This window comes from Oncorhynchus mykiss, chromosome 28 (genome assembly GCF_013265735.2).
Source record: "Oncorhynchus mykiss isolate Arlee chromosome 28, USDA_OmykA_1.1, whole genome shotgun sequence".
Classification (NCBI taxonomy): Eukaryota; Metazoa; Chordata; class Actinopteri; order Salmoniformes; family Salmonidae; genus Oncorhynchus; species Oncorhynchus mykiss.
In genome coordinates this window covers 40,875,643-40,903,421 of record NC_048592.1, presented here as the reverse complement: position 1 = coordinate 40,903,421, position 27,779 = coordinate 40,875,643, and the positions used below count along the sequence as shown (strand labels likewise).

At 48.0% G+C, this 27,779-nt stretch overlaps 1 protein-coding gene across 3 annotated transcripts in view; it reads right to left on the bottom strand.

Moving 5' to 3' along the window:
- Positions 1-27,779, bottom strand: part of LOC110509156 (far upstream element-binding protein 1) — a 29,361-nt gene continuing 1,582 nt past the window's right edge. For 2 of the 3 annotated variants that reach the window (XM_036966829.1, XM_036966832.1), the window contains exons 3-17: positions 25,948-25,983; positions 23,702-23,812; positions 23,150-23,221; positions 22,912-22,969; positions 22,391-22,658; positions 19,730-19,858; positions 17,693-17,795; positions 16,133-16,384; positions 14,718-14,878; positions 14,112-14,260; positions 13,831-13,907; positions 12,807-12,932; positions 11,166-11,219; positions 8,236-8,411; positions 1-6,368 (exon numbers count right to left, since the gene is read on the bottom strand). In XM_036966829.1, coding sequence (XP_036822724.1) covers positions 6,360-6,368; positions 8,236-8,411; positions 11,166-11,219; positions 12,807-12,932; positions 13,831-13,907; positions 14,112-14,260; positions 14,718-14,878; positions 16,133-16,384; positions 17,693-17,795; positions 19,730-19,858; positions 22,391-22,658; positions 22,912-22,969; positions 23,150-23,221; positions 23,702-23,812; positions 25,948-25,983 — 1,781 coding nt within the window. In that variant the 3' untranslated portion in view covers positions 1-6,359. Of the gene's footprint in view, positions 6,369-7,628; positions 8,005-8,235; positions 8,412-11,165; positions 11,220-12,806; positions 12,933-13,830; positions 13,908-14,111; positions 14,261-14,717; positions 14,879-16,132; positions 16,385-17,692; positions 17,796-19,729; positions 19,859-22,390; positions 22,659-22,911; positions 22,970-23,149; positions 23,222-23,701; positions 23,813-25,947; positions 25,984-27,779 lie in introns of those variants that run through there. The other variant, XM_036966831.1, reaches the window with a different exon arrangement.

The following is a 27,779-nucleotide window of genomic DNA, read 5'->3' as shown; positions in this document are numbered from 1 at the left end:
TAAACACCACCGTCTTTATTACCATTACTGGACAGGGCAACAAAGATCCAGAACAGTCAAAAACAAAAACAAAGTTGCATTTTATAAAACATTAAAACCTTTCATTTGTTTACCTTATAAAGGGCATGCTCCATATTTCTCCCTTCTGAGTCTTCCACACCACCCAAACGTGCCCCCTGACCCCAAACTGTGTACGCGTGAGATGCTGATCTCTGAGCAAAGTATTAGTACACAGCAACTTAGCAGAATATGCTAGGAGCAAAATGACTAGCAAGAGGACATAAGAGTTCTAATGAATGAAGAGGACAAACAGAACTAGAAGGAAACTCTCCAATTTACTGCCAAAAAGGTTTGAACGAGCCTGACATTTGAACGTTAAAAAAACAACACAACAGCACTTCCTGGTTATTTCTCATCCAACTCTCTAAAGCATTGGTGGTTCAGCACAACTAAGCAACACGCCCTAGCTCATGACAACGGCAGCATTGAGAATAGCACCCTATTGCCTACGTAAAAACGCACTACTGACCAGGGCAGAAGTGACACGCGTAGGGAATAGGGTGCCATTTGGGATGCAGGAAGGAAGTGGCGGAGAATCATCATGAGATAAATGCGATAAGATACGTCATCAGAAATGCTATGGCATGTCATTTTTTTTTAAACTTCTACGTTTTAGATAAAGAGATAGCTGTACAAAGATGATAAGACATCCCTAACAAACAGCATCACGGTCAATTTATCAAATCACAGAATCCCCCCCCATTTCATTGCATTGCTTTGTTTTAGTTTAGTTTACCTTATTTGGAGCTCGCTCTCAAATGGTCACCTACACCTCGATCATCAGACAGACCCAAAAAAGGTGTGACGCCTCTCTCAGTAGTCTCCTCTACAGGACAACTAGCCCAGCCTGGCTGGGGGGCCTGTTCCTGAATCTAGAACATACTAGATGAAGAACCAGATCTAGAATGTGGAACCTCAGTCTTCCAACAGCATCTGAGTGAGAGGTGGGAGGGAGGCAGGCAAGGCAGCAGGGGGTTTATATATATATATATTTTAAAAAACAACACTGCATCATTGCATTGTGGGGCATTATATTATAGATAATGAAAGCTTTGCATCACACCAATGATCAGTCAGTTTAACAGCATGAGCATCATTAGATTACAGCATCATGTACTTGTATGCACATCAAGTCTGGCTTTCTGACAACAGTAGCAGTCTGTTATATTATAGGCACGTTAAAAAGAGGCCCGTTTTATGCTAACATTCTACTCCTAGCCACCCCTAGGGTCATACCAAGGAGTGGCACCGAGTGGAACGACAGCTAAACAGACAGGTACCCAGGCCAAATGTTAAAGTAGACCAGCTATGCTTCAGGCAAGCTGCAGGACTTACCGGGACAGTAACGCATTATAGTAGGGCTTACCTTGGGGGAGACTATGCTACGAAACATACCTTCAATGAAACAACTATTATTATTAATTTTTTTTTAAATCAGAGAATTACTAGAACTAAAGCAACATATAGGAAGAAATGTCAAATTGTACTAAAGATAAGTCAGAGGTGGGACAAGCCATCATAAAACAAGTTGCATTCGCTTCAGAGGGGGGAAAAAAATGTTGCTGCTCCCAAACAAAACCCACACAACTCAACATGTTCCATGCAAGTCATTCATTACCATCACAACTTTATATAATAAACAAACGACTGTTGATATCACTACAAATCCTACCCTTAAGATCCTCAGCATAGCTAGATTGAACATGGTATGCTGGGCAGTTAAAATACTTGCATCAGGTACGTTCAGGTGAGCAAATCTGGGTGTATACAAAAATCAATGTGACAGGGTCGGGCGTTCTCCTTACCTGTGTGACTCACTGCCAGCAGCAGAACCTATGGGTCAAGGTCTGGGGTGACAGTGACACTGCAACCATCACACAGATGACATTGCAACTGTACGCACTCACTCAGTTCAAAACCAGCCTTAGTTCAGTTAGTGCTGAATAATCAACAGAACAGCGGGTCACATCGGAGATAGAACAATCAAATCAATGGAATATCTGCGTCACTTGTAGAACATTGTACTGAACCAATAACCCACATGCTGATGATAGGAGACATCAATAAGCAGCATTGAAACAACGTCGACATGCTACTGAATGGGGAAAAACGAGAACAATTCAGAGAAAATATGCATTTCCAATAGAAAATTACATTTGGGCCATTAAATCGCTTTTTTTTTCCCTCTCTCTCTTCTTCAAATAATGCATCAATAATTACCATCTCTATATTCTGACTAAGCAAAACCTCTTATATAACCAAAAAAATTATTACATTCCTACATGATGAATGCACAAAGCAGTCTGTCGATAGTACATGTACTAAAATCTGACAGGAAACGATGCTTACACTTCAGAGTTCAGAGTTCAAACAGAACAGTCTGACTGGTATTGTGATAGAACAGGTTCCTACGTAGAGTCCCGATTGTAACACAAGCTATAATTCAATATACTCTAAATGCATCATGGGAGTTATTGCAGGGGGAAACAAAACAGTCCAAAAAAAATAATAATGCAAGATTAGTTCAGGAAGTACTTTACTTTCTGTACCAGAAGTTGATACTTACCCGGTACTTTAGGAAAACATTTAGCGATTTGACAAAAACACTACAGTTTTGTACGTTTCGCAATCAGTCAAATAAATAAATACGTCGACAGCAAGACAATAACTGGGGTTGTTATATAGTCACTGCAGTAGTGCTCAGTCACTGGGGTTGTTATATAGTCACTGCAGTAGTGCTCAGTCACTGTTATATAGTCACTGCAGTAGTGCTCAGTCACTGTTATATAGTCACTGCAGTAGTGCTCAGTCACTGGGGTTTGTTATATAGTCACTGCAGTAGTGCTCAGTCACTGGGGTTGTTATATAGTCACAGCAGTAGTGCTCAGTCACTGGGGTTGTTATATAGTCACTGCAGTAGTGCTCAGTCACTGGGGTTGTTATATAGTCACTGCAGTAGTGCTCAGTCACTGGGGTTTGTTATATAGTCACTGCAGTAGTGCTCAGTCACTGGGGTTTGTTATATAGTCACTGCAGTAGTGCTCAGTCACTGTTATGTCACTGCAGTAGTGCTCAGTCACTGGGGTTGTTATATAGTCACAGCAGTAGTGCTCAGTCACTGGGTTTGTTATAGTCACTGCAGTAGTGCTCAGTCACTGGGTTTGTTATATAGTCACTGCAGTAGTGCTCAGTCACTGTTATATAGTCACGGCAGTAGTGCTCAGTCACTGTTACATAGTCACGGCAGTAGTGCTCAGTCAGTTATATAGTCACTGCAGTAGTGCTCAGTCACTGGGGTTGTTATATAGTCACAGCAGTAGTGCTCAGTCACTGTTATATAGTCACAGCAGTAGTGCTCAGTCACTGGGTTTGTTATATAGTCACTGCAGTAGTGCTCAGTCACTGTTATATAGTCACGGCAGTAGTGCTCAGTCACTGTTATATAGTCACGGCAGTTGTGCTCAGTCACTGTTATATAGTCACGGCAGTAGTGCTCAGTCACTGTTATATAGTCACGGCAGTAGTGCTCAGTCACTGGGGTTGTTATATAGTCACAGCAGTAGTGCTCAGTCACTGGGTTTGTTATATAGTCACAGCAGTAGTGCTCAGTCACTGTTATATAGTCACAGCAGTAGTGCTCAGTCACTGGGTTTGTTATATAGTCACTGCAGTAGTGCTCAGTCACTGTTATATAGTCACTGCAGTAGTGCTCAGTCACTGGGTTTGTTATATAGTCACTGCAGTAGTGCTCAGTCACTGGGTTTGTTATATAGTCACAGCAGTAGTGCTCAGTCACTGTTATATAGTCACTGCAGTAGTGCTCAGTCACTGGGTTTGTTATATAGTCACTGCAGTAGTGCTCAGTCACTGGGTTTGTTATAGTCAAGGCAGTAGTGCTCAGTCACTGGGGTTGTTATATAGTCACAACAGTAGTGCTCAGTCACTGGGGTTGTTATATAGTCACTGCAGTAGTGCTCAGTCACTGGGTTTGTTATATAGTCACAGCAGTAGTGCTCAGTCACAGGGGTTGTTATATAGTCACAGCAGTAGTGCTCAGTCACTTATATAGTCACGGCAGTAGTGCTCAGCCACTGTTATAGTCACGGCAGTAGTGCTCAGTCACTGGGTTTGTTATATAGTCACAGCAGTAGTGCTCAGTCACTGGGGTTTGTTATATAGTCACTGCAGTAGTGCTCAGTCACTGGGTTTGTTATATAGTCACAGCAGTAGTGCTCAGTCACTGTTATATAGTCACGGCAGTAGTGCTCAGTCACTGGGTTTGTTATATAGTCACTGCAGTAGTGCTCAGTCACTGTTATATAGTCACTGCAGTAATGCTCAGTCACTGTTATATAGTCACGGCAGCAGTGCTCAGTCACTGTTATATAGTCACGGCAGTAGTGCTCAGTCACTGGGTTTGTTATATAGTCACTGCAGTAGTGCTCAGTCACTGTTATATAGTCACGGCAGTAGTGCTCAGTCACTGTTATATAGTCACAGCAGTAGTGCTCAGTCACTGGGGTTTGTTATATAGTCACAGTATTGTACTTACAGAGTAAGAGGTCAACTGTTGGCACCGCTCAGACCAGCCAAACCCTCGGCCCTACAAACAACCCACGTTCTTACGTTGACTAAACAGAACAATGCATTGGGTAGAGTCAATTTATATATGTCTTCTGCATGTTTTTATAGTATCAAAAAAGAGAGTTTAGAAAATGCCAGCAAATGTATGTACACATTTTAGAGGGAGGGGTGGGGGAGAGAACAAAAGTTTGAATGCAGGGCACGTCTGAAAGGCAGCAGAACAGACCAGTTACCTGTCCTGGAAGACAGAGGGAGCAGAACAGAAATACACTAATGCAACATTTTTGCAGTGAGACATTTTTTCTTTTAGAACATTTTTGGGATTGTTTAAATTTTTTTAATAATATATACACTTGCTTTGCTTACCGCTTGTCTAAGCTTGAGTGTGAGGGAGGAAGTAACTCTCATTATATAAACAGTAAAAGCACACGAAGGCCGTGTTGACACAGGCAGCCCAAATCCAATATTTCGTCCACTAATTGGCCTTTGAACCAATCACACCAGATCTTGATTCAATGCTGATCCAAAATTGGTCAAAATACCAGTTGGTGAGACGAAACGATAATCTGACAAAATGGGCTGCATGTGTAAAACGCAGTCTTATTAGTTACCTTAGTTCAGGTTGAGCCCCTCCCCAAATGGCACCCTATTCACAATATAGTGCACTACTTTAGACCAGAGCCATAGGGAGCCCAGTGCACTATAACTGGAATAGGGTAAGACATTTGGGCCGCAGACAGTCAGATTACATCAGTTGAGTTTGACAGAGATGCCAGAACCACTGCAGGTAATGAGACATGTAGATCAGAACATTAAGCCACCAACTCTACCAGTATTATGGGATAAGGAGACATCTGCCTGGTCATACAGAACAGGCAGAAAAACAAAGACTAATAATATAAACAAGAGTCGAGACTGGGTAATATTTCAAAATTGGTCCTAGAACAGAACCTTGGGGTACACCGAAACCAGACCCCAGTCAAAGACAGGCAGAACAATGAACTCACATCTAAAATAAACCACCGTACTGTTACCAGGAGATGTGTAGACCGTTGGAGAGAGAGACAGGACAACAACTTTCAGGCAGTCAGAAAAAATCATTTTGACAGTCAAAGGAGAGCGAGAGTAGAGAGAGAAGTGAGGGCCCTGCATTTAGTTTTTAAAAAAGTTTTTTTTCCCCCAAGTTTCCATTGTGCCATAACGGTCAAAACAAAGAATACAGGTACATGATTTTTTAAAGTTGAGTTCATATTTAGTCACATCTATTACCGACCCAACTTACCAACACAGTAGGTTTCACTTTAGTTTATTGCAAAACACAGGCATATTATTTAAAAATGGAGCTGATATCACATGGTAGACGACTAGAGATAATAACAGGAGCGCTAACCACATAGCATGACAGAAGAATAGAAATCACCATATTACCTCACTAAAAACAAAACCGTTAATTTACAAGAAAATCAACAAACAAAAAAGAGATATAGGACGGTGGTTTGTGTCGTGTCTCCGGAGTGACTTCGTGGTCATCACATCTATTGTGAAACATTTTTTTTTTTTTTTTTTTTTAAAACCAACCAACCAACCAAGAGGGGGGGATATTAAGATCTTCATCAAGACGTCATCTGCACCATCCAACACATTTAACAAAAAAAGGGCTTTTTTTGTTTGTTTTTTTTTCGACAAGGTAGCATGAACTTTTTGTCCACTTCACATTACTGGCCCTGTGCAGAATACATAGAACATACAGGCCATGTTAACAGCAGAACACAGAGCTTCTCTCTCCAGATACCTATGTATACACACACATATTTGTATAGACAGTATCAGTCACAAGTTAGGACGCACCTACTCATTATTTTTTATTATTTTCTACATTGTAGAATAATAGTGAAGACATAAAAACTATGAAACACATGGAATCATGTAGTACATTTTTTTTTAAAGTGTTAAAATCAAAATATAGTTTATATTTCAGATTCTTCAAAGTAGCCACCCTTTGCCTTTACAGCGTTGCACACTCCTGGCATTCTCTCAACCAGCTTCATAAGGTCACCTGGAATGCATTTCAATTAACAGGTGTGCCTTGTTCAAAGTTAATTTGTGGAATTTCTTTATGCGTTTGTTGTGTTGTGACAAATTAGGGGTGGTATACAGAAGATGGTCTTTTACCAAATAGGGCTAAGTCCATATTATGGCAAAAACAGCTCAAATAAGAAAACTAAGTCCATTTCAAGTGCAGTCGCAAAAACCATCAAGCGCTATGATGAAACTGGCTCTCATCAGGACCACCACAGGAAAGGAAGACCCAGAGTTACCTCTGCTGCAGAGGATAAGTTCATTAGAGTTACCAACCTCAGGAATTGCAGCCCAAATAAATGCTTCAGAGTTCAAGTAACAGACACATCTCAACATCAACTGTTCAGAGGAGACTGCGTGAACCAGGCCTTCATGGTGGAATTGCTGCAAAGAAAACACTACTAAAGGACACCAATATGAAGACCGAACTTGCTTGGGCCAAGAAAGATGAGCAATGGACATTAGACCAGTGGAAATCTGTCCTTTTGATCTGATGAGTCCACATTTTTGGTTCCAACCGCCGTTTACAGATTCTCCGCATGTGTGGTTCCCACCGTGAAGCATGGAGGAGGTGGTGTGATGGTGCTTTGCTGGTGACACGGTCTGTAATTTATTTAGAATTCAAGGCACACTTAACCAGCATGGCTACCACATCATTCTGCAGTGATACACCATCCCATCTGGTTTGCGCTTAGTGGGACTATCATTTGTTTTTCAACAGGACAATGACCCAACACACCTCCAGGCTGTGTAAGGGCTATTTGACCAAGGAGGAGAGTGATGGAGTGCTGCATCAGATGACCAGGCCTCCATAATCACCTGACCTCAACCCAAATTGAGATGGTTTGGGATGAGCTGGAGCGCAGAGTGAAGGAAAAGCAGCCCAAAAAATGCTCAGCATATGTGGGAACTTCTTCAAGACTGTTGGAAAAGCATTCCGGGTGAAGCTGATTGAGAGAATGCCAAGAATGTGCAAAGCTGTCATAAAAGGCAATGGGTGACTAATTTAAAGAATCTCAAATATATTTTATGGTTACTACAATGATTACATAATGTGTTATTTCATAGTTGAAGTCTTCACTATTATTCTACAATGTAGAAAATGGTTTAAAATTGTTTTTTTAAATTAAAACAACCCTGTGTGAATGAGTAGGTGCATCAAAACATTTGACTGGACTGTGTATATGTATATGTATATATAATATTAACCCTGTTTAAAGGAGGTAAGAGTAGCATTAGTTTCTTCTGGGCTACACCGACGACTCCTGTTTCCTAGAACACCTAGGAAGAAGGAAGCGGGTCACAGACAGAGATGGACGCTTTATAAAACACAGTAGGAGAAATCAGCGTTCATAGTCACAGCACATGCATAAAAAAATTGCTCGGACAAAATGGACAATACAGTAAAACAGAAACCGATAGTTGAGACGTCGAACGAGGGGGGTGAGAGGGGAGGGAACCAGGGCAAGGGGGGGGTACAGGTGGACGGTATTGGTCTTATTGGTGGTGTACCTGAGGTGCTTGCGGCTGGGCTCCCATGGCCTGTGGGCTTCCCTGTCCGTAGTAAGCAGCCTGCTGACGGTAGTACTCTGCCCAGGCAGCACTGTAGTCCGGCTGACCGCCTGGCTGACCTGCTGGCTGACCGCCTGGCTGACCGCCTGCTGCTGATGCCTGGGGGGCAGCTTGACCTGGGTGAGGTGGTAACAGCATTAACACTAATTTCAATATGATTTAAGGGGACAAATGACAAGGTTAATGTTGCCTAAGCAACAAGGTCATCGTCAATAAGGATTAAAAACAGCAACAACAAGAAGTGACTAATAGTCAAATGTCAAAACTTTGGGATTATAATCTGTACCCAAGGCAACCAAGGCTACTGCAGGGACCACGCTACCGGTGGGACCACGCTACCGGTGGGACCACGCTACCGGTGGGACCACGCTACTGGTGGACCACGCTACTGGTGGACCACGCTACTGGTGGGACCACGCTACTGGAGGACCACGCTACTGGAGGACCACGCTACTGGTGGACCACGCTACTGGTGGACCACGCTACTGGAGGACCACGCTACTGGAGGACCACGCTACTGGAGGACCACGCTACTGGTGGACCACGCTACTGGAGGACCAAGCTACTGGTGGACCACGCTACTGGAGGACCACGCCACTGGTGGACCACGCCACTGGAGGACCACGCCACTGGAGGACCACGCTACTGGTGGGACCACGCTACTGGTGGACCACGCTACTGGTGGACCACGCTACTGGTGGACCACGCTACTGGTGGACCACGCTACCGGTGGGACCACGCTACTGGTGGACCACGCTACTGGTGGACCACGCTACTGGTGGGACCACGCTACTGGAGGACCACGCTACTGGAGGACCACGCTACTGGTGGACCACGCTACTGGTGGACCACGCTACTGGAGGACCACGCTACTGGAGGACCACGCTACTGGAGGACCACGCTACTGGTGGACCACGCTACTGGAGGACCAAGCTACTGGTGGACCACGCTACTGGAGGACCACGCCACTGGTGGACCACGCCACTGGAGGACCACGCCACTGGAGGACCACGCTACTGGTGGGACCACGCTACTGGTGGACCACGCTACTGGTGGACCACGCTACTGGTGGACCACGCTACTGGTGGACCACGCTACTGGTGGGACCACGCTACTGGTGGGACCACGCTACTAGAGGACCACGCTACTGGAGGACCACGCTACTGGTGGACCACGCTACTGGAGGACCACGCTACTGGAGGACCACGCTACTGGTGGGACCACGCTACTGGTGGACCACGCTACTGGTGGACCACGCTACTGGTGGACCACGCTACTGGTGGACCACGCTACTGGTGGACCACGCTACTGGAGGACCACGCTACTGGAGGACCACGCTACTGGTGGGACCACGCTACTGGAGGACCACGCTACTGGTGGGACCACGCTACTGGAGGACCACGCTACTGGTGGGACCACGCTACTGGTGGACCACGCTACTGGTGGGACCACGCTACTGGAGGACCACGCTACTGGAGGACCACGCTACTGGAGGACCACGCTACTGGAGGACCACGCTACTGGTGGGACCACGCTACTGGTGGGACCACGCTACTGGTGGGACCACGCTACTGGTGGGACCACGCTACTGGAGGACCACGCTACTGGAGGAGAGGTGTGTGAAACACTGAACAATAAAATTTATAAAAACGTGTAAAACGTGCAACATGTAAAGTGTTGGTCCCATGTTTAATGGTCCCATGTTTAATAAATAAAACTACATTATCCATAAGCAGAAAAAGTGAATCTCTCTCAAATTTGTTTATATCCCTGTTAGTTAACTTTTCTCCTTTGCCCAGATAATCCATCCACCTGACAGATGTGGCATATCCACAAACTGACTTAAACAGCATGATCAGGGTGCCTCCCGGGTGGCGCAGTGGTCTAGGGCATCGCAGTGCCACCAGAGACTCTGGGTTCGCGCCCAGGCTCTGTCGTAGCCGGGAGGTCCGTGGGGCGCCGCGCCTAGCCCGTCGTCCGGGTTAGGGAGGGTTTGGCCGGATATTCTTGTCTCATTGAGCACCAGCGACTCCTGTGGCGGGCCGGGCGCAGTGCACGCAAGGTAGCCAGGTGCACAGTGTTTCCTCCGACACATTGGTGCGGCTGGCTTCCGGGTTGGATGCGCGCTGTGTTAAGAAGCAGTGCGACTGGTTGGGTTGTGTATCGGAGGACGCATGACTTTCAACCTTCGTCTCTCCCGAGCCCGTACGGAAGTTGTAGCAATGAGACAACAATTGGATACCACGAAATTGGGGAGAAAAAGGGGTAAAATAAATAAATAAATATAAACAGCACAATCATTACACAGGTGCACCTTGTGCTGGGGACAATAAAAGGTCACTTAAATGTCTAGGTTGCCAGAGAATCCAACACTCCCACAAGAGGAGTGGGACAACATTTCCACAGGCCTGATCAACTCTAGGAGATGTGTCGCGCTGCATGAGGTGGTCACACCAGATACTGACTGATTTTCTGATACGAGTCCCTACCTTATTTTAAATATATTTTTTTAAGGCATCTGTGACCAACGGAGGCATATCTGAACTCCGTCATGTGAAATCCATAGATTAGTGAATCATTTATTGATTTTAATTTAACGCTTTCCCTACGTGAACTGTAACTCTATCATTTTTTTAATTGTTACGTTTATATTTTCTTGCGAGTGTGAGAAGGGGAACGAACCCTCCACTGGTTCTTTGGGTGGCGGGACAGAAACCCTCTGAATTTGCTCTGGGGCAGCTGTGGAGGCAGACCCTCTACTACAGAGAGAGCTGGGAGGGGGCACAGCTGCCCACAACATGACCAATGACAGCTGGCCTTACTAAACGATTATAAACATAAGTTTCAACTGATATTTTGTCGTTTCTCACCTTGTTTCTTATAGTACTCTTCCCAGGCCTTGGTGTAGTCCTGTGGTTGCTGACCTGAAATTACAACAAAAACACTGGTTCATTGACCCACAGAAATCAGTATGGGCCCTAACGAATCCATACGGCTGGTTGTCTCCTCTTGAAATAAAACTCTTCTGCATTCCCAGTATAACCCCGGACCTGTCTGTGGAAAGCAAGACTGATGGGTAGACGAAACAGCAGTCTAAACAGCTATAAACATAACAGTGAGTGGACCACAACCATAGCTGATCGTCACGGCTCTCATCACGCCACATTCAGGTGGAAAACGGACTGACGACTTTCAAAGCACAGCGGCTGTAGACACGGATCCCTGGTTAGTCCTGCTAGAAAGATCAAACTCAAGCTGCAAAACATTGATTTATGTTAATGCTACGGGTGACAACTGGCTAAATACTTATCGTTTTAATTCACCGGGTTTTTCATTAAAGCGACAAGGGAAAAAAATAAAACATACAACTCCACAATGCAGATGGACAACAGATGGACTTCCTTGACGAGAGAGAGAGAAATGTTATCATGTACGCTGCTGCTGGTCTTGCGTTTACACGAGAGTGGTACGTGGGAGCCTTGTTCTCGGGCCTCGTCAAACCGGCACGAGGCTACAGTTACAGAGTCTACGTGTGGCAAGTTATTAGGAGATATCTAGTCAATGGAAGACGGCATTAAAATGACAGAACTAAAAGTTAAACGAGAAGGACAGGCGACACCACCAAGAGCCAACAGGTAATAATTAACTGTAGTCTCGATTAGCCTCGCTGGCTAGCTCTCTCGGTTTGATGCTGTCAAGATGGGCGCTACGTAGTCAGATGACAACTAACTTCCAACACCCACGTGTGTGCGACAACATTTGAATAGGGGACAACCTCTACAAAAAAAAATTATGAATGAATGAATTGTCTGGGAACAAGTGCGATTGCGTGTTCGATGACGCCTTCTCGGTATGAACGTATGGTATGGGGCGGCAGGGTAGCCTAGTGGCTAGAGCGTAGGGGCGGCAGGGTAGCCTAGTGGTTAGAGCGTAGGGGCGGCAGGGTAGCCTAGTGGTTAGAGTGTAGAGGCGGCAGGGTAGCCTAGTGGTTAGAGCGTAGGGGCGGCAGGGTAGCCTAGTGGTTAGAGCGTAGGGGCGGCAGGGTAGCCTAGTGGTTAGAGCGTTGGACTAGTAACCGAAAGGTTGCCAAGTTCAAATCCCCAGAGCTGACAAGGTACAAATCTGTCGTTCTGCCCCCCTGCCCCAGTTAGAACCCCGAGATACCAGTTAGAACCCCGAGATACCAGTTAGAACCCCACTGTTCCTAGGCCGTAATTGAAAATAAGAATTTGTTAACTTAACTGACTGACAAATAAAGGTCCAAATTAATTGAACGAGTGGTATGTTGATATATGTTGCTACCAGCATACCTTTCAACTCAATATTACAGTATGATTCGTACACAGTATATCGTTTTAGTAAGTCGTAGGCCAGACAGATGAGAGACACGGACACTCTGAGGTTCAAAAGGAGACAAATTGAGGTTGGTCCCTCCCCATTTGGTTCCTAGTGAACACAGTCCAGCAGAAAACCACAGGCTGAGGTTGAGATTGGAGGAGGTGGTAGCTTACCTTGCCCATTGGCCTGTGGGTTGCCGGGGGCTCCGCCGGTGGGCGTCATGGGGGCCTGGGGTTGCTGCTGGTACTGGGAGTAATACGCTGCCCAGGCCGCCGCGTTGGCATCAGCTGCAGCTTTACCTACAAACAAAACAAACATGAGATACCTCCCGGGTTGCTTTACCTACAAACAAAACAAACATGAGATACATCCCGGGTTGCTTTACCTACAAACAAAACAAACATGAGATACATCCCGGGTTGCTTTACCTACAAACAAAACAAACATGAGATACATCCCGGGTTGCTTTACCTACAAACAAAACAAACATGAGATACATCCCGGGTTGCTTTACCTACAAACAAAACAAACATGAGATACATCCCGGGTTGCTTTACCTACAAACAAAACAAACATGAGATACATCCGGGTTGCTTTACCTACAAACAAAACAAACATGAGATACATCCCGGGTTGCTTTACCTACAAACAAAACAAACATGAGATACATCCGGGTTGCTTTACCTACAAACAAGACAAACATGAGATACATCCCGGGTTGCTTTACCTACAAACAAAACAAACATGAGATACATCCCGGGTTGCTTTACCTACAAACAAAACAAACATGAGATACATCCGGGTTGCTTTACCTACAAACAAAACAAACATGAGATACATCCCGGGTTGCTTTACCTACAAACAAAACAAACATGAGATACATCCCGGGTTGCTTTACCTACAAACAAAAACAAACATGAGATACATCCCGGGTTGCTTTACCTACAAACAAAACAAACAGATACATCCCGGGTTGCTTTACCTACAAACGGGTTAAACCTGCTTTATCTCAAGGTCTTGCAACACAGAAAAGGGGGCAAATCAACAGGAGCTTAGGGCTGACACACACTAGCAACTGTCTTTTCTAGGCAAAAAGGACCATCTGTTTAACATCTATTTTGACCAGTACATGTATTCGCACAGCAGAACTGCTCAAAACCGGCACCATCATAACAGATGGTGGCTATACAATCTCACCAGGGTCTGGTTGTCCTTGCTGCCAATGGGGGAAGCCGTTGCCCCAACCCTGAGGCTGGTAGGGAGCCGGAGGACCACTAAGAGAAGAAGACGAGAACCATTACAACACCATACAAAGCCTGTGTCAGACTCGTTTAGATTATTATTTTTTTATTTTTTAAATATTGCTTTCCCTCTGATTTTATCGTTAATGAATCATGTGCAAATTATCTCAAATGAACTTCAGATCAACTGAGATATGTAGAGGGAGAAAGGCAAGCCACCGATGGAAGTGCTCTTACTGTGGTCCAGGGGGTCCCTGGTTGTAGGGGCCGGGGTTGTAGGGGCCCATCTGAGCAGGGGGTCCAGGTGGGCCGGGGGGCCCGTGGGGAGAGGGACCTCCGTGGGGGCCTGGTGGGCCGTGAGGACCACCCATTGGACTGACTGGACCCTGGAGAGGCGGACAGGACAGGCGTGTCAACGAACTAGACAGATACCAGTTAGAACCCCGAGAACTAGACAGTTAGAGGCTTAGTGCCCACTGCTTACCAACCAGCCACTTCTACTAGTTAAACTAGGCTTAGTGCTCACTGACCAGCCACTTCTACTAGTTAAACTAGGCTTAGTGCTCACTGCCCAGCCACTTCTACTAGTTAAACTAGGCTTAGTGCTCACTGCCCAGCCACTTCTACTAGTTAAACTAGGCTTAGTGCTTACTGACCAGCCACTTCTACTAATTAAACTAGGCTTAGTGCTCACTGACCAGCCACTTCTACTAGTTAAACTAGGCTTACTGCTCACTGACCAGCCACTTCTACTAGTTAAACTAGGCTTCTACACCAGCGTCCGATGACTGAGCTTCACATTGATATGTAGGATATCTACTACAGACACTGAAAACCACTCACCCCGATCTTCTCCTCGACCAGCTGCCGTGCGTAGTCTATCTGTTGATGAGATCCTCGGACGGTGAACATCTTAATGTTGGGGTCGGAGTTGGGGGGAGGATTTCTCTGGAGCTCAATACGCGCCCCAGACTGCTGACTGATGCCCTTGATGGTCTCTCCTCCTGGAGCGGGACAGAGGACGGAAGAGGTTTGGACTCTACTATAAAACACGGTCCTACGACAGACAAATGATCAGGACAACATGGAAGCGTAATAAAAACCTGACTGTTTTCTAGGGGGACGTAGTTTCAGTTCCTATTATTTATAAGAACGGAGGATTCCATTTTTTTTTTTTAAATCTGGGAAAAATCCCATTCCAGAAGGAGATCGAGACCTAGACATGGGATGGGTGTGAGAAGGGGAACGAACCCTCCACTGGTTCTTTGGGTGGCGGGACAGAAACCCTCTGCTTTGCTCTGGGGCAGCTGTGGAGGTAGACCCTCTACTACAGAGAGAGCTGGGAGGGGGCACAGCTGCCCACAATTAACTATATTAGTCACAATATTCTCACTGAAGCAGGCGTGTGGAAAAAGAAATTAAACTAGCAAACCATCTTTCCTCTAAGTTGGTCAAATTCAGTATGAAACGTGTATCGCCGGTCCTCACAAGCATCTAACGGACTCAGCTGCATCAGCTTTTGGCTGCGTTGTACTACTTCAGTTAAGGACTAAGTTCAGTGACTACAACCCTGGTACGAGGCCTGTGTAGTACAGTGCTTTAGCTGTGTGTGTGTGTGTGTGTGTGTGTGTGTGTGTGTGTGTGTATGAAAGTATCATATGTTTTGTTAAGTCTTCCAACCTTTAAAAACAGGAAGGTAAAACAGGAAGAAGGTAAAACAGGAAGAAGGTAAAACAGGAAGAAGGTATAACAGGAAGGTAAAACAGGAAGGTAAAACAGGAAGGTAAAACAGGAAGGTAAAACAGGAAGAAGGTAAAACAGGAAGGTATAACAGGAAGGTATAACAGGAAGGTATAACAGGAAGAAGGTATAACAGGAAGAAGGTATAACAGGAAGGTATAACAGGAAGGTATAACAGGAAGAAGGTATAACAGGAAGAAGGTATAACAGGAAGAAGGTATAACAGGAAGAAGGTATAACAGGAAGAAGGTATAACAGGAAGAAGGTATAACAGGAAGAAGGTATAACAGGAAGAAGGTATAACAGGAAGAAGGTATAACAGGAAGAAGGTATAACAGGAAGAAGGTAAAACAGGAAGAAGGTAAAACAGGAAGAAGGTAAAACAGGAAGATGGTATAACAGGAAGAAGGTATAACAGGAAGAAGGTATAACATGAAGAAGGTATAACAGGAAGAAGGTATAACAGGAAGAAGGTATAAAGCCCATAGGTGTCTCTAGCTCAATCTAAGTTAATCTACCTTTGCCGATGATGAGTCCAGTCTTCATGGTAGGGACGGTGAAGGTGAACTCCTGCAATCCTCCTGGAGGACCCATGTTCCAGTTCCCCCCCCCGTTACCCCCCCTGCCTCTCCCCCTGCCCCCTCCGTTAGGACCACCCGGCCCCCCCTGCTGGACACTCCTCAGAAGGTCAGTGATGATCTCTGCTGCATGCTGGGACTGGTCTGGAGGACCTATGATCTGGGCTATCCTCTCCGGGGTAGTGCCGTCATCTGGAGAAGTGGAAGAAGGGAGAGAAGAGAGAAAAAAAGAGATTAAGAGATGTCAGCATTTCCCTCAGCAGCACCAGCCCCCCCCCCCCTCAGCCGTAAAGAGTTTAGTTTCTGGTGCTTTCCATTGTCAGACTAAGGACAGGCTCTCTCTCCTGGTGAGCTGCACTGTCAGTAAAGTCTCCCTCTAGTGAGACACTTCACTGTACATTGAAACTGGGTCCGACTAAATCACCGGTTTGTCTTCATGAAAGCAGCAGAACTTGTGATGGGTTGCCAGTACAATATAACACCCAGGTGGTTTGACCATGGTAGAGGTCAGGCCAAAGGACACGGACGCAAACTGGTGAGGGTCAAAAAAAAGATTGAGTTGTCGCACGGCAACACACTGACAATCTTGTAAACTGCACAGAAATGTGCTTATTTTCACAGTGTGGTTGTCAATACTAACGACAAAATACCAAGCCAAGCTAACAATACCAAGTAGCATTCTGATCCCACAGTGCAGCTGAGTAGGCTGCGTTGGACTGTAAAACCTACAGGACAGTAGATCTCCAGGAAGAGGGTTGGACTGTAAAATCTACAGGACGGTAGATCTCCAGGAAGAGGGTTGGACTGTAAAATCTACAGGACGGTAGATCTCCAGGAACAGGGTTGGACTGTAAAACCTACAGGACAGTAGATCTCCAGGAACAGGGTTGGACTGAAAACCTACAGGACAGTAGATCTCCAGGAACAGGGTTGGACTGAAAACCTACAGGACAGTAGATCTCCAGGAACAGGGTTGGACTGAACCTACAGGACGGTAGATCTCCAGGAACAGGGTTGGACTGAACCTACAGGACAGTAGATCTCCAGGAACAGGGTTGGACTGAAAACCTACAGGACAGTAGATCTCCAGGAACAGGGTTGGACTGAACCTACAGGACAGTAGATCTCCAGGGACAGGGTTGGACTGAACCTACAGGACGGTAGATCTCCAGGAACAGGGTTGGACTGTAAAACCTACAGGACGGTAGATCTCCAGGGACAGGGTTGGACTGTAAAACCTACAGGACGGTAGATCTCCAGGAACAGGGTTGGACTGTAAAACCTACAGGACAGTAGATCTCCAGGAACAGGGTTGGACTGAAAACCTACAGGACAGTAGATCTCCAGGAACAGGGTTGGACTGTAAAACCTACAGGACGGTAGATCTCCAGGAACAGGGTTGGACTGAACATACAGGACAGTAGATCTCCAGGAACAGGGTTGGAGACCCGCGACTGAACCAACTTTACAAGCACAGACTGTCAGTCAGTGAGGTCTCACCTGGTTTGAACTGGATCCTGACTCCTGTGTCGCTCTGGATCTTCTTGATCATCTCTCCGTTTCTCCCGATCACGATTCCTACCGCAAACCTGGGGACAGGAACCTGAGGAGGGAGGACACAGGTCAGGTTAGAGGTCAACTCAAACCTGAGGAGGGAGGACACAGGCCAGGTCAGAGGTCAACTCAAACCTGGGGACAGGAACCTAAGGGAGGGAGGACACGGCTCGGTTAGAGGTCAACTCAATCCTGAGGAGGGAGGACACAGGCCAGGTTAGAAATCAACTCAAACCTGGGGACAGGAACCTGAGGAGGGAGGACAGGCAGGCCCAGTTTCCCAAAAAGCATCTAAAGGCTAAGTTAATTGGTTCAAACTTTGTAGGAGCATCATTAAAGCAGTTTACCAAAACCATGGTTAAAACCGCGGTTAACGCCACCCTTAAAACCGCGGTCAACGCCGCCCTTAAAACCGCGGTCAACGCCGCACTTAAAACCGCGGTTAACACCGCCCTTAAAACCGCGGTCAACGCCGCCCTTAAAACCGCGGTCAACACCGCCCTTAAAACCGCGGTCAACCCCGCCCTTAAAACCGCGGTCAACGCCGCCCTTAAAACCGCGGTCAACACCGCCCTTAAAACCGCGGTCAACGCCGCCCTTAAAACCGCGGTTAACGCCGCCCTTAAAACCGCAGTTAACGCCGCCCTTAAAACCGCGGTTAACGCCGCCCTTAAAACCGCGGTCAACACCGCCCTTAAAACCGCGGTTAACACCGCCCTTAAAACCGCGGTCAACACCGCCCTTAAAACCGCGGTTAACACCGCCCTTAAAACCGCGGTTAACGCCGCCCTTAAAACCGCGGTTAACGCCGCCCTTAAAACCGCGGTTAACACCGCCCTTAAAACCGCGGTCAACGCCGCCCTTAAAACCGCGGTTAACGCCGCCCTTAAAACCGCGGTTAACGCCGCCCTTAAAACCGCGGTCAACCCCGCCCTTAAAACCGCGGTCAACGCCGCCCTTAAAACCGCGGTCAACGCCGCCCTTAAAAAAACCACTCGTCATCCAACTCCTGCATCAGACCACTGTAGAACCACCAAGTGCCTCGTTAGATGCTTTCAGCAGCTCCTGTCACTTCTCTACATAACAGATGGCCGATAAACACAGCTGGACCGTGGGATCCTGTCTGTGACCAGTGGCAACAGCAGAACAAAGGAGCCAATGTCTTCGCAACGAGAGGACTACAATAAAATACACAGTAAGCTATATTAACGTATAGTAAGTATATACCTATTTCAAATCATATTGAAATGCATTTCATGTCCATTCAGTTGAGTTCTATTTTGCTACTTGTCGGCTACCGTCTGTAATTAGTCTCATGACGTGTATCCTAACATGAACACAATGATGTGCCAAATCAGGGATTTAGTGCATTTTTATTGGCTCAGCATTAGAAAAAGCCGCCTCATTACCTGCAGCCATAGCTGGTAATCTCTCTTTAAGAGCTGATCCATTGTCAGTTTGGTGAAATAATTCTAATGTTAAAGGTCAGATTTGAATGGAGAAAGCTGATCTGAGAGCTCCCTTTGTTTCCATCCTATCAGTATCAACGCTACGCCTCAACGACACACTTAGTGAACCTTCTCTCAGTGTGGTGTTCTGGGAAAACACACGATACATCTTCGGCCGTTGTCGGAAAGAGGCATCGTTAGAAAATAAAAACATTGTCATCGCTGTCGGGAAACCGGGCCCTGGGTAGAAGTCAACTCCAATGCCTTCAGATAAACGTTAAAAATAAAGCCGTTACATAGTCTCCTCCCATCCCAGACGGCAGGTCCAATCAGGTTGAGTCGCAGAGTCAAAGCTCAGTATCTGCAGTGCTGCTGGTTGAGTCGCAGAGTCAAAGCTCAATATCTGCAGTGCTGCTGGTTGAGTCGCAGAGTCAAAGCTCAATATCTGCAGTGCTGCTGGTTGAGTCGCAGAGTCAACTGAATCCATTATGTGGTAGTGAAGACAAGTGTAGTGTGGGAGTTACTGTACACTTACATCTAGGCCCTCTCCTCCTCCTCCTCCACCGCCGCCTCCTCCTCCTCCTCCCATCCTGGAGCCATACTCTCCTCTCTGCTCCCTGAAGCCCTGCTCTCTGATCAGCTCCATCACCATGTCCTTGGCTTGCTGAGGACCAGAGACGAGACCAGTCACAGCATGACAGTACACGGGTACCTTGTTCAGGGGACAGCACTGGCAGCCCAACACACCTTCTCCTAATTAGTGGGAAAAGATTAGAATTGAGCTGCTGGTGTAAAAACCAGTCCCCTCTGCACCACTAGCACCAGCCCCCTCTGCACCACTTGCACCAGTCCCTTCTGCACCACTTGCACCAGTCCCCTCTGCACCACTAGCACCAGTCCCCTCTGCACCACTTGCACCAGTCCCCTCTGCACCACTTGCACCAGTCCCCTCTGCACCAGTTGCACCAGTCCCCTCTGCACCACTTGCACCAGTCCCCTCTGCACCACTTGCACCAGTCCCCTCTGCACCACTAGCACCAGTCCCCTCTGCACCACTAGCACCAGTCCCCTCTGCACCAGTCCCCTCTGCACCACTAGCACCAGCCCCCTCTGCACCACTTGCACCAGTCCCCTCTGCACCACTTGCACCAGTCCCCTCTGCACCACTAGCACCAGCCCCCTCTGCACCACTTGCACCAGTCCCCTCTGCACCACTTGCACCAGTCCCCTCTGCACCACTTGCACCAGTCCCCTCTGCACCACTTGCACCAGTCCCCTCTGCACTACTAGCACCAGTCCCCTCTGCACCACTAGCACCAGTCCCCTCTGCACCACTTGCACCAGCCCCCTCTGCACCACTTGCACCAGTCCCCTCTGCACCACTTGCACCAGTCCCCTCTGCACCACTTGCACCAGTCCCCTCTGCACCACTAGCACCAGTCCCCTCTGCACCAGTCCCCTCTGCACCACTAGCACCAGTCCCCTCTGCACCAGCCCCCTCTGCACCACTAGCACCAGCCCCCTCTGCACCACTAGCACCAGTCCCCTCTGCACCACTAGCACCAGCCCCCTCTGCACCAGCCCCCTCTGCACCAGCCCCCTCTGCACCACTAGCACCAGTCCCCTCTGCACCACCAGCACCAGCCCCCTCTGCACCACTTGCACCAGTCCCCTCTGCACCACTTGCACCAGTCCCCTCTGCACCACTTGCACCAGTCCCCTCTGCACCACTAGCACCAGCCCCCTCTGCACCACTAGCACCAGCCCCCTCTGCACCAGCCCCCTCTGCACCACTTGCACCAGTCCCCTCTGCACCAGCCCCCTCTGCACCACTAGCACCAGCCCCCTCTGCACCACTAGCACCAGCCCCCTCTGCACCACTTGCACCAGTCCCCTCTGCACCAGTCCCCTCTGCACCAGTCCCCTCTGCACCAGTCCCCTCTGCACCAGTCCCCTCTGCACCAGTCCCCTCTGCACCACTAGCACCAGTCCCCTCTGCACCACCAGCACCAGCCCCCTCTGCACCACTTGCACCAGTCCCCTCTGCACCACTAGCACCAGCCCCCTCTGCACCACTAGCACCAGTCCCCTCTGCACCACTAGCACCAGCCCCCTCTGCACCAGCCCCCTCTGCACCAGCCCCCTCTGCACCACTAGCACCAGTCCCCTCTGCACCACCAGCACCAGCCCCCTCTGCACCACTTGCACCAGTCCCCTCTGCACCACTTGCACCAGTCCCCTCTGCACCACTTGCACCAGCCCCCTCTGCACCACTAGCACCAGCCCCCTCTGCACCACTAGCACCAGCCCCCTCTGCACCAGCCCCCTCTGCACCACTTGCACCAGTCCCCTCTGCACCAGCCCCCTCTGCACCACTAGCACCAGCCCCCTCTGCACCACTAGCACCAGCCCCCTCTGCACCACTTGCACCAGTCCCCTCTGCACCAGTCCCCTCTGCACCAGTCCCCTCTGCACCAGTCCCCTCTGCACCAGTCCCCTCTGCACCACTAGCACCAGTCCCCTCTGCACCACTAGCACCAGTCCCCTCTGCACCACTAGCACCAGTCCCCTCTGCACCACTAGCACCAGTCCCCTCTGCACCACTAGCACCAGTCCCCTCTGCACCACTAGCACCAGTCCCCTCTGCACCACTAGCACCAGTCCCCTCTGCACCAGCCCCCTCTGCACCACTAGCACCAGTCCCCTCTGCACCACTAGCACCAGTCCCCTCTGCACCACTAGCACCAGTCCCCTCTGCACCAGCCCCCTCTGCACCACTAGCACCAGCCCCCTCTGCACCACTAGCACCAGTCCCCTCTGCACCACTAGCACCAGTCCCCTCTGCACCACTAGCACCAGTCCCCTCTGCACCACTAGCACCAGTCCCCTCTGCACCACTAGCACCAGTCCCCTCTGCACCACTTGCACCAGTCCCCTCTGCACCACTTGCACCAGTCCCCTCTGCACCACTTGCACCAGTCCCCACTGCACCACTTGCACCAGTCCCCACTGCACCACTTGCACCAGTCCCCACTGCACCACTTGCACCAGTCCCCACTGCACCACTTGCACCAGCCCCCTCTGCACCACTAGCACCAGTCCCCTCTGCACCAGTCCCCTCTGCACCACTAGCACCAGTCCCCTCTGCACCACTTGCACCAGCCCCCTCTGCACCAGCCCCCTCTGCACCACTAACCTGGACTTTAAAAGGTTCCCCAGAGATGCGTAGAGGTTTGTCCGCTCCTGTGTTCTGAGGCCCTTCCTGGATCATCACCATCTTGACCCCGGCCCTCTCCTGCAGCTGTTTGATGGTCTCTCCTCCCTTCCCGATGACCAGGCCAGCCTTGGAGGCAGGGACCAGCATCTCCTGGACAGACATACCGGGGCCACCGGCGTCGTTGTGGTGGAAAGCTGGAGAAGGACGACCCTTATCAACGATCTCCGTCAGCAGCCTCTTGGCAGCTCTGGTTGGGGACAAAGACATCTGCATGGACAGTGGGACTATGGGCCCGACTACAAAAGACACAGCCGGGTAACATCAGGGGCAAAGACAGTCAGCTACGGTGTCTGACGAGGGACACAACTATGGCAGTGGAAATATCAACTAATGTAATGTCACCACAGAGAACAGGAGGCGGGGGAACAAGGGGGCGGGAGGAACAGGGGTGCGGGGGAACAGGGTGCGAGGGAACAGGGGGCGGGGAGAACTATACGTACAATATGGAGTCTGGGGATCCAGTCAGTGTCACCGACCTATCAGGCATACCTCCACTGTCTACAACACAGAGAGATCAAGAGGACAGTTAAATTAACCCATTATGACAAAGGGGTCACGAGTCTCATGACCCGGAAACACTCTGCAACAAACAAGACAAGGTTATATGGAGAAAAGTGCCCACTAATCGGGATAATCATCTTATGTCCTATAATAGTGTATGTCTGGAGGAAACCTTACCGGGGGCGATCTGGATTTTACAGCCCGCTTCCTGTTGCATGCGGGATATCTGTTCTCCTCCTCTTCCAATAACTGGGGACAGAGAAGATTTGTCAATCAACCCCCCAATGTCCATCTGCACAGTGTGTGTGTGTGTGTGTGTGTGTGTGGGGTAAAGTTCCGCTAGCCAGCAGGCCCCTGATATTAAATTACATTAGGGGGCAGAGGTAGGTCAAAACATAAAACCAAGATTATTTCACAGAAAACAACAAAAAAAAGTGTCCCTCGAGTTGTCGTGAGTTCTGAGGAAACTGAGGAAAAGTAGCTAAGAGCCAACCGCTCTCGAGTCGTGTCATTGAGCAGAGCAGGCCCAACCGGAACCGTTGCTATGGATACTCAGACCCGAGCAGGGAGCAAATGACAGAGAAGAGCAGCTAATAGAAGGAAATTCCAGTATTTCAGGTTTCGGGCCTAACATTTGGCAGAAGCAAATCGGGCCAAGGTATGGGGCCAAAACATATCGAGCATGGGTAGGGGTAGGGCATAAAAACTCATGCAAGAGTTGGTACTTACTGAATCCAACCATTCCGTCAGGAACCTTGAACTCCTCTGACGACGATCGTGGTCCACCACCTCCCATTCCTCCACCTCCCATTCCTCCCATTCCCATCGCTGTTGAGAACGCTGCAACGAGGAAAACAGACAAATATCAGGAGGAGGACCACCGATGAAGAAACACCCTGGTTGTTGTTAAAATAACCAGAAGTGACGGGAAGTAGAACAGGAAGCTGAGCTGAAAATCGGACCCTGTCCAGAGGTGTACCAATAGGAACCCTGGACGCTATATAGTAGGGCTGGGAATGACCAGGTACCTCACAACAAGATATTAGCGTGATGCTTAGGTGCCGATGCGTTATGTAATAAAATTCCATACTGAGATATTCCATACCGAACATATTGCATAGTCATTCCCCATCCAACCTGACAGCGCATGAGAGGATCTGCAGAGAAGAATGGGAGAAAAAACTCCCCAAATACAGGGGTGCCAAGCTTGTAGCGTCATACCCAAGAAGACTCATGAAAAATGCAGGCCTTTTGGCGCAGGTACAGACTAGCACTAGCTGACGCTACCTACCATTTTTTTCCCTCCTAAATTGATACTTCGAGTCAAAGAACCAATGTAGTATTCTCACAAAATAATATTGTGATATTTAAATATCAAATATTTCCCCCCACATCACGACTATACATACAGTGCACTACTTTAGACTAAAGCCATTCACCTTACGGCCCAACGTTGACAAGTTACAAGGTACTCTCTGAAAGACCCAAGGCCCACCCAACGTTGACACGGTACTCTCTGAAAGACCCAAGGCCCACCCAACGTTGACAAGTTACAAGGTACTCTCTGAAAGACCCAAGGCCCACCCAACGTTGACAAGTTACAAGGTACTCTCTGAAAGACCCAAGGCCCACCCAACGTTGACACGGTACTCTCTGAAAGACCCAAGGCCCACCCAACGTTGACACGGTACTCTCTGAAAGACCCAAGGCCCACCCAACGTTGACAAGGTACTCTCTGAAAGACCCAAGGCCCACCCAACGTTGACACGGTACTCTCTGAAAGACCCAAGGCCCACCCAACGTTGACACGGTACTCTCTGAAAGACCCAAGGCCCACCCAACGTTGACACGGTACTCTCTGAAAGACCCAAGGCCCACCCAACGTTGACAAGGTACTCTCTGAAAGACCCAAGGCCCACCCAACATTGACACGGTACTCTCTGAAAGACCCAAGGCCCACCCAACGTTGACACGGTACTCTCTGAAAGACCCAAGGCCCACCCAACGTTGACTGCTGCCATGCAACACATTGAGAAGAATAGGAGACTAGTGGTGGAATATTCTATTCAAATTAGAGAGACGGCCATTACGTCAATCAATCATCCTTATTCAATATGCATTCATTATTGCAATAACGAAACAAGTCGGCACGAGAGCCTACCCTTCACAGACCATGCTGTTCCATATATACCCGATACCAAAATGTCTCAGCTGATTCAACCCCCACCCCAAATACATTAAGGGGCACCATAAGCCACGTCGGGTTCATCCTCGGGTCCTCTGGTGTTGTCTCCTAGATGCTAGGATAATCAGGAATACTGGGGTCTTTGTTCTGTTGCTCCAGGCTCTCTCTCTCTCAGTGACACCCACCACATCTGATCTATGCCAGCTGTAGGTTTTTACTCACTAATCATCCCTTAAAAATCAGTTGCTAGCCCAAGCTCCATTAAAAAAAAGGACCCCTCAGCTAACTCAGAAAGAGAGGGAGGTCCTAAGAACCTCACTGTATTAACTAAAAACAACCATTTGGTGCATACATATAACACAACCTTGTAATCCTGCTACCACAGGATGCATCACTAAAAACACTTAAATGGTTAGTCTAGACAGGACAACCTACACCTGTCCTTCAACAGCGAGCTAGAGATGAGGGACAACAATCGATAGTCACTTAACAGGATATTATTATTGACGATATATTCTAGCATTTTGTCGCTAGTTTGCTGCACCAGAAATTTTGGTATTTTTCCTTGATTTATATAAAATAGGAAGCCAATGTTTTCAGCCATTTTAGTTCCAAGGTCAAAGCTCGTTTTCTCCCGTGTCCCCCTGCAGCAGACACATGGTGAAGACGTCTGGAACATCGAATCGCAATACATATAGAATTGTGAGAATCGGGAATAAAATGTCATATCGCGCACCTAAGTACGGTGATAACATTGTACTGCGAGGTCCCTGGCCTAGCAGATACTCACAGTCATTGGGTGCCACCTTCTTGGTCTCTGGTTGGTCTGTAAGGAGAAGAGGAGACCGTCGTTATTGAGATGAAGACAGAGTTAAAGCCCTGTCAACGGTGTGCAGAGTTGGGGAGGGCTCATACTTCTGGAAAGAAAAATGGCCCTTTGACATCACTTCCTGTGCGACATGGTACAGACATAGTATTTTCTAAAAGCACAACTTCGTAACTACTGAATGAATAAATATATTTTTTTTTTAAGGACATATGGGTTCCCGGTTTATGACCTAGGAGACAATCCCCCTGCGAAATGCAAAGCTTTCAAGCCATAGAATTAAAACAGATCATTTCTGTAGAAACACACGGAGGCATCTCTGAATACACGACCAGGGATTTTATCCTGTAAAGGAATATAGAACTAAAACAAGTCAGGCATTTTGTGGCAAGTCTGTTAACAGCACTGAATAACAACGTTTTTTTGTTAAATTAAATGAAATCAAAGTCCGGAAATCTTTCTTAACCGGACCAAATCACCCCGTTGATCGTCACTAACCAGACTACATATCACCCCGTTGATCGTCACTAACCAGACTACATATCACCCCGTTGATCGTCACTAACCAGACTATATCACCCTGTTGATCGTCACTAACCAGACTATATCACCCTGTTGATCGTCACAAAGTGGACTATATCACCCTGTTGATCGTCACTAACCAGACTATATCACCCTGTTGATCGTCACAAAGTGGACTATATCACCCTGTTGATCGTCACTAACCAGACTATATCACCCTGTTGATCATCACTAACCAGACTATATCACCCTGTTGATCGTCACTAACCAGACTACATATCACCCTGTTGATCGTCACTAACCAGACTATATCACCCTGTTGATCGTCACTAACCAGACTATATCACCCTGTTGATCGTCACAAAGTGGACTATATCACCCTGTTGATCGTCACTAACCAGACTATATCACCCTGTTGATCGTCACAAAGTGGACTATATCACCCTGTTGATCGTCACTAACCAGACTATATCACCCTGTTGATCGTCCCTAACCAGACTATATCACCCTGTTGATCGCCCCTAACCAGACTATATCACCCTGTTGATCGTCACTAACCAGACTATATCACCCTGTTGATCATCACTAACCAGACTATATCACCCTGTTGATCGTCACTAACCAGACTATATCACCCTGTTGATCGTCACTAACCAGACTATATCACCCTGTTGATCGTCACTAACCAGACTATATCACCCCGTTGATCGTCACTAACCAGACTATATCACCCTGTTGATCGTCACAAAGTGGACTATATCACCCTGTTGATCGTCACTAACCAGACTATATCACCCTGTTGATCATCACTAACCAGACTATATCACCCTGTTGATCGTCACAAAGTGGACTATATCACCCTGTTGATCGTCACTAACCAGACTATATCACCCTGTTGATCGTCACTAACCAGACTATATCACCCTGTTGATCGTCACAAAGTGGACTATATCACCCTGTTGATCGTCACTAACCAGACTATATCACCCTGTTGATCGTCCCTAACCAGACTATACCACCCTGTTGATCGCCCCTAACCAGACTATATCACCCTGTTGATCGTCACTAAGTGGACTATATCACCCTGTGTATCAGTATATATTCCACGTCCTACTATACACAACGCCTATTCTATATAAATACAGAACCACGAGGTTGATGCGGTCTGGCCAACACTTCACCGGGGGGGGGGGGGGGGGGGGGGGGGGGGGGCAAACTACCTGCCCTCCCAGACACCTGCAGCACCCGATCTCACATGAAGGCCAAAAAGATCA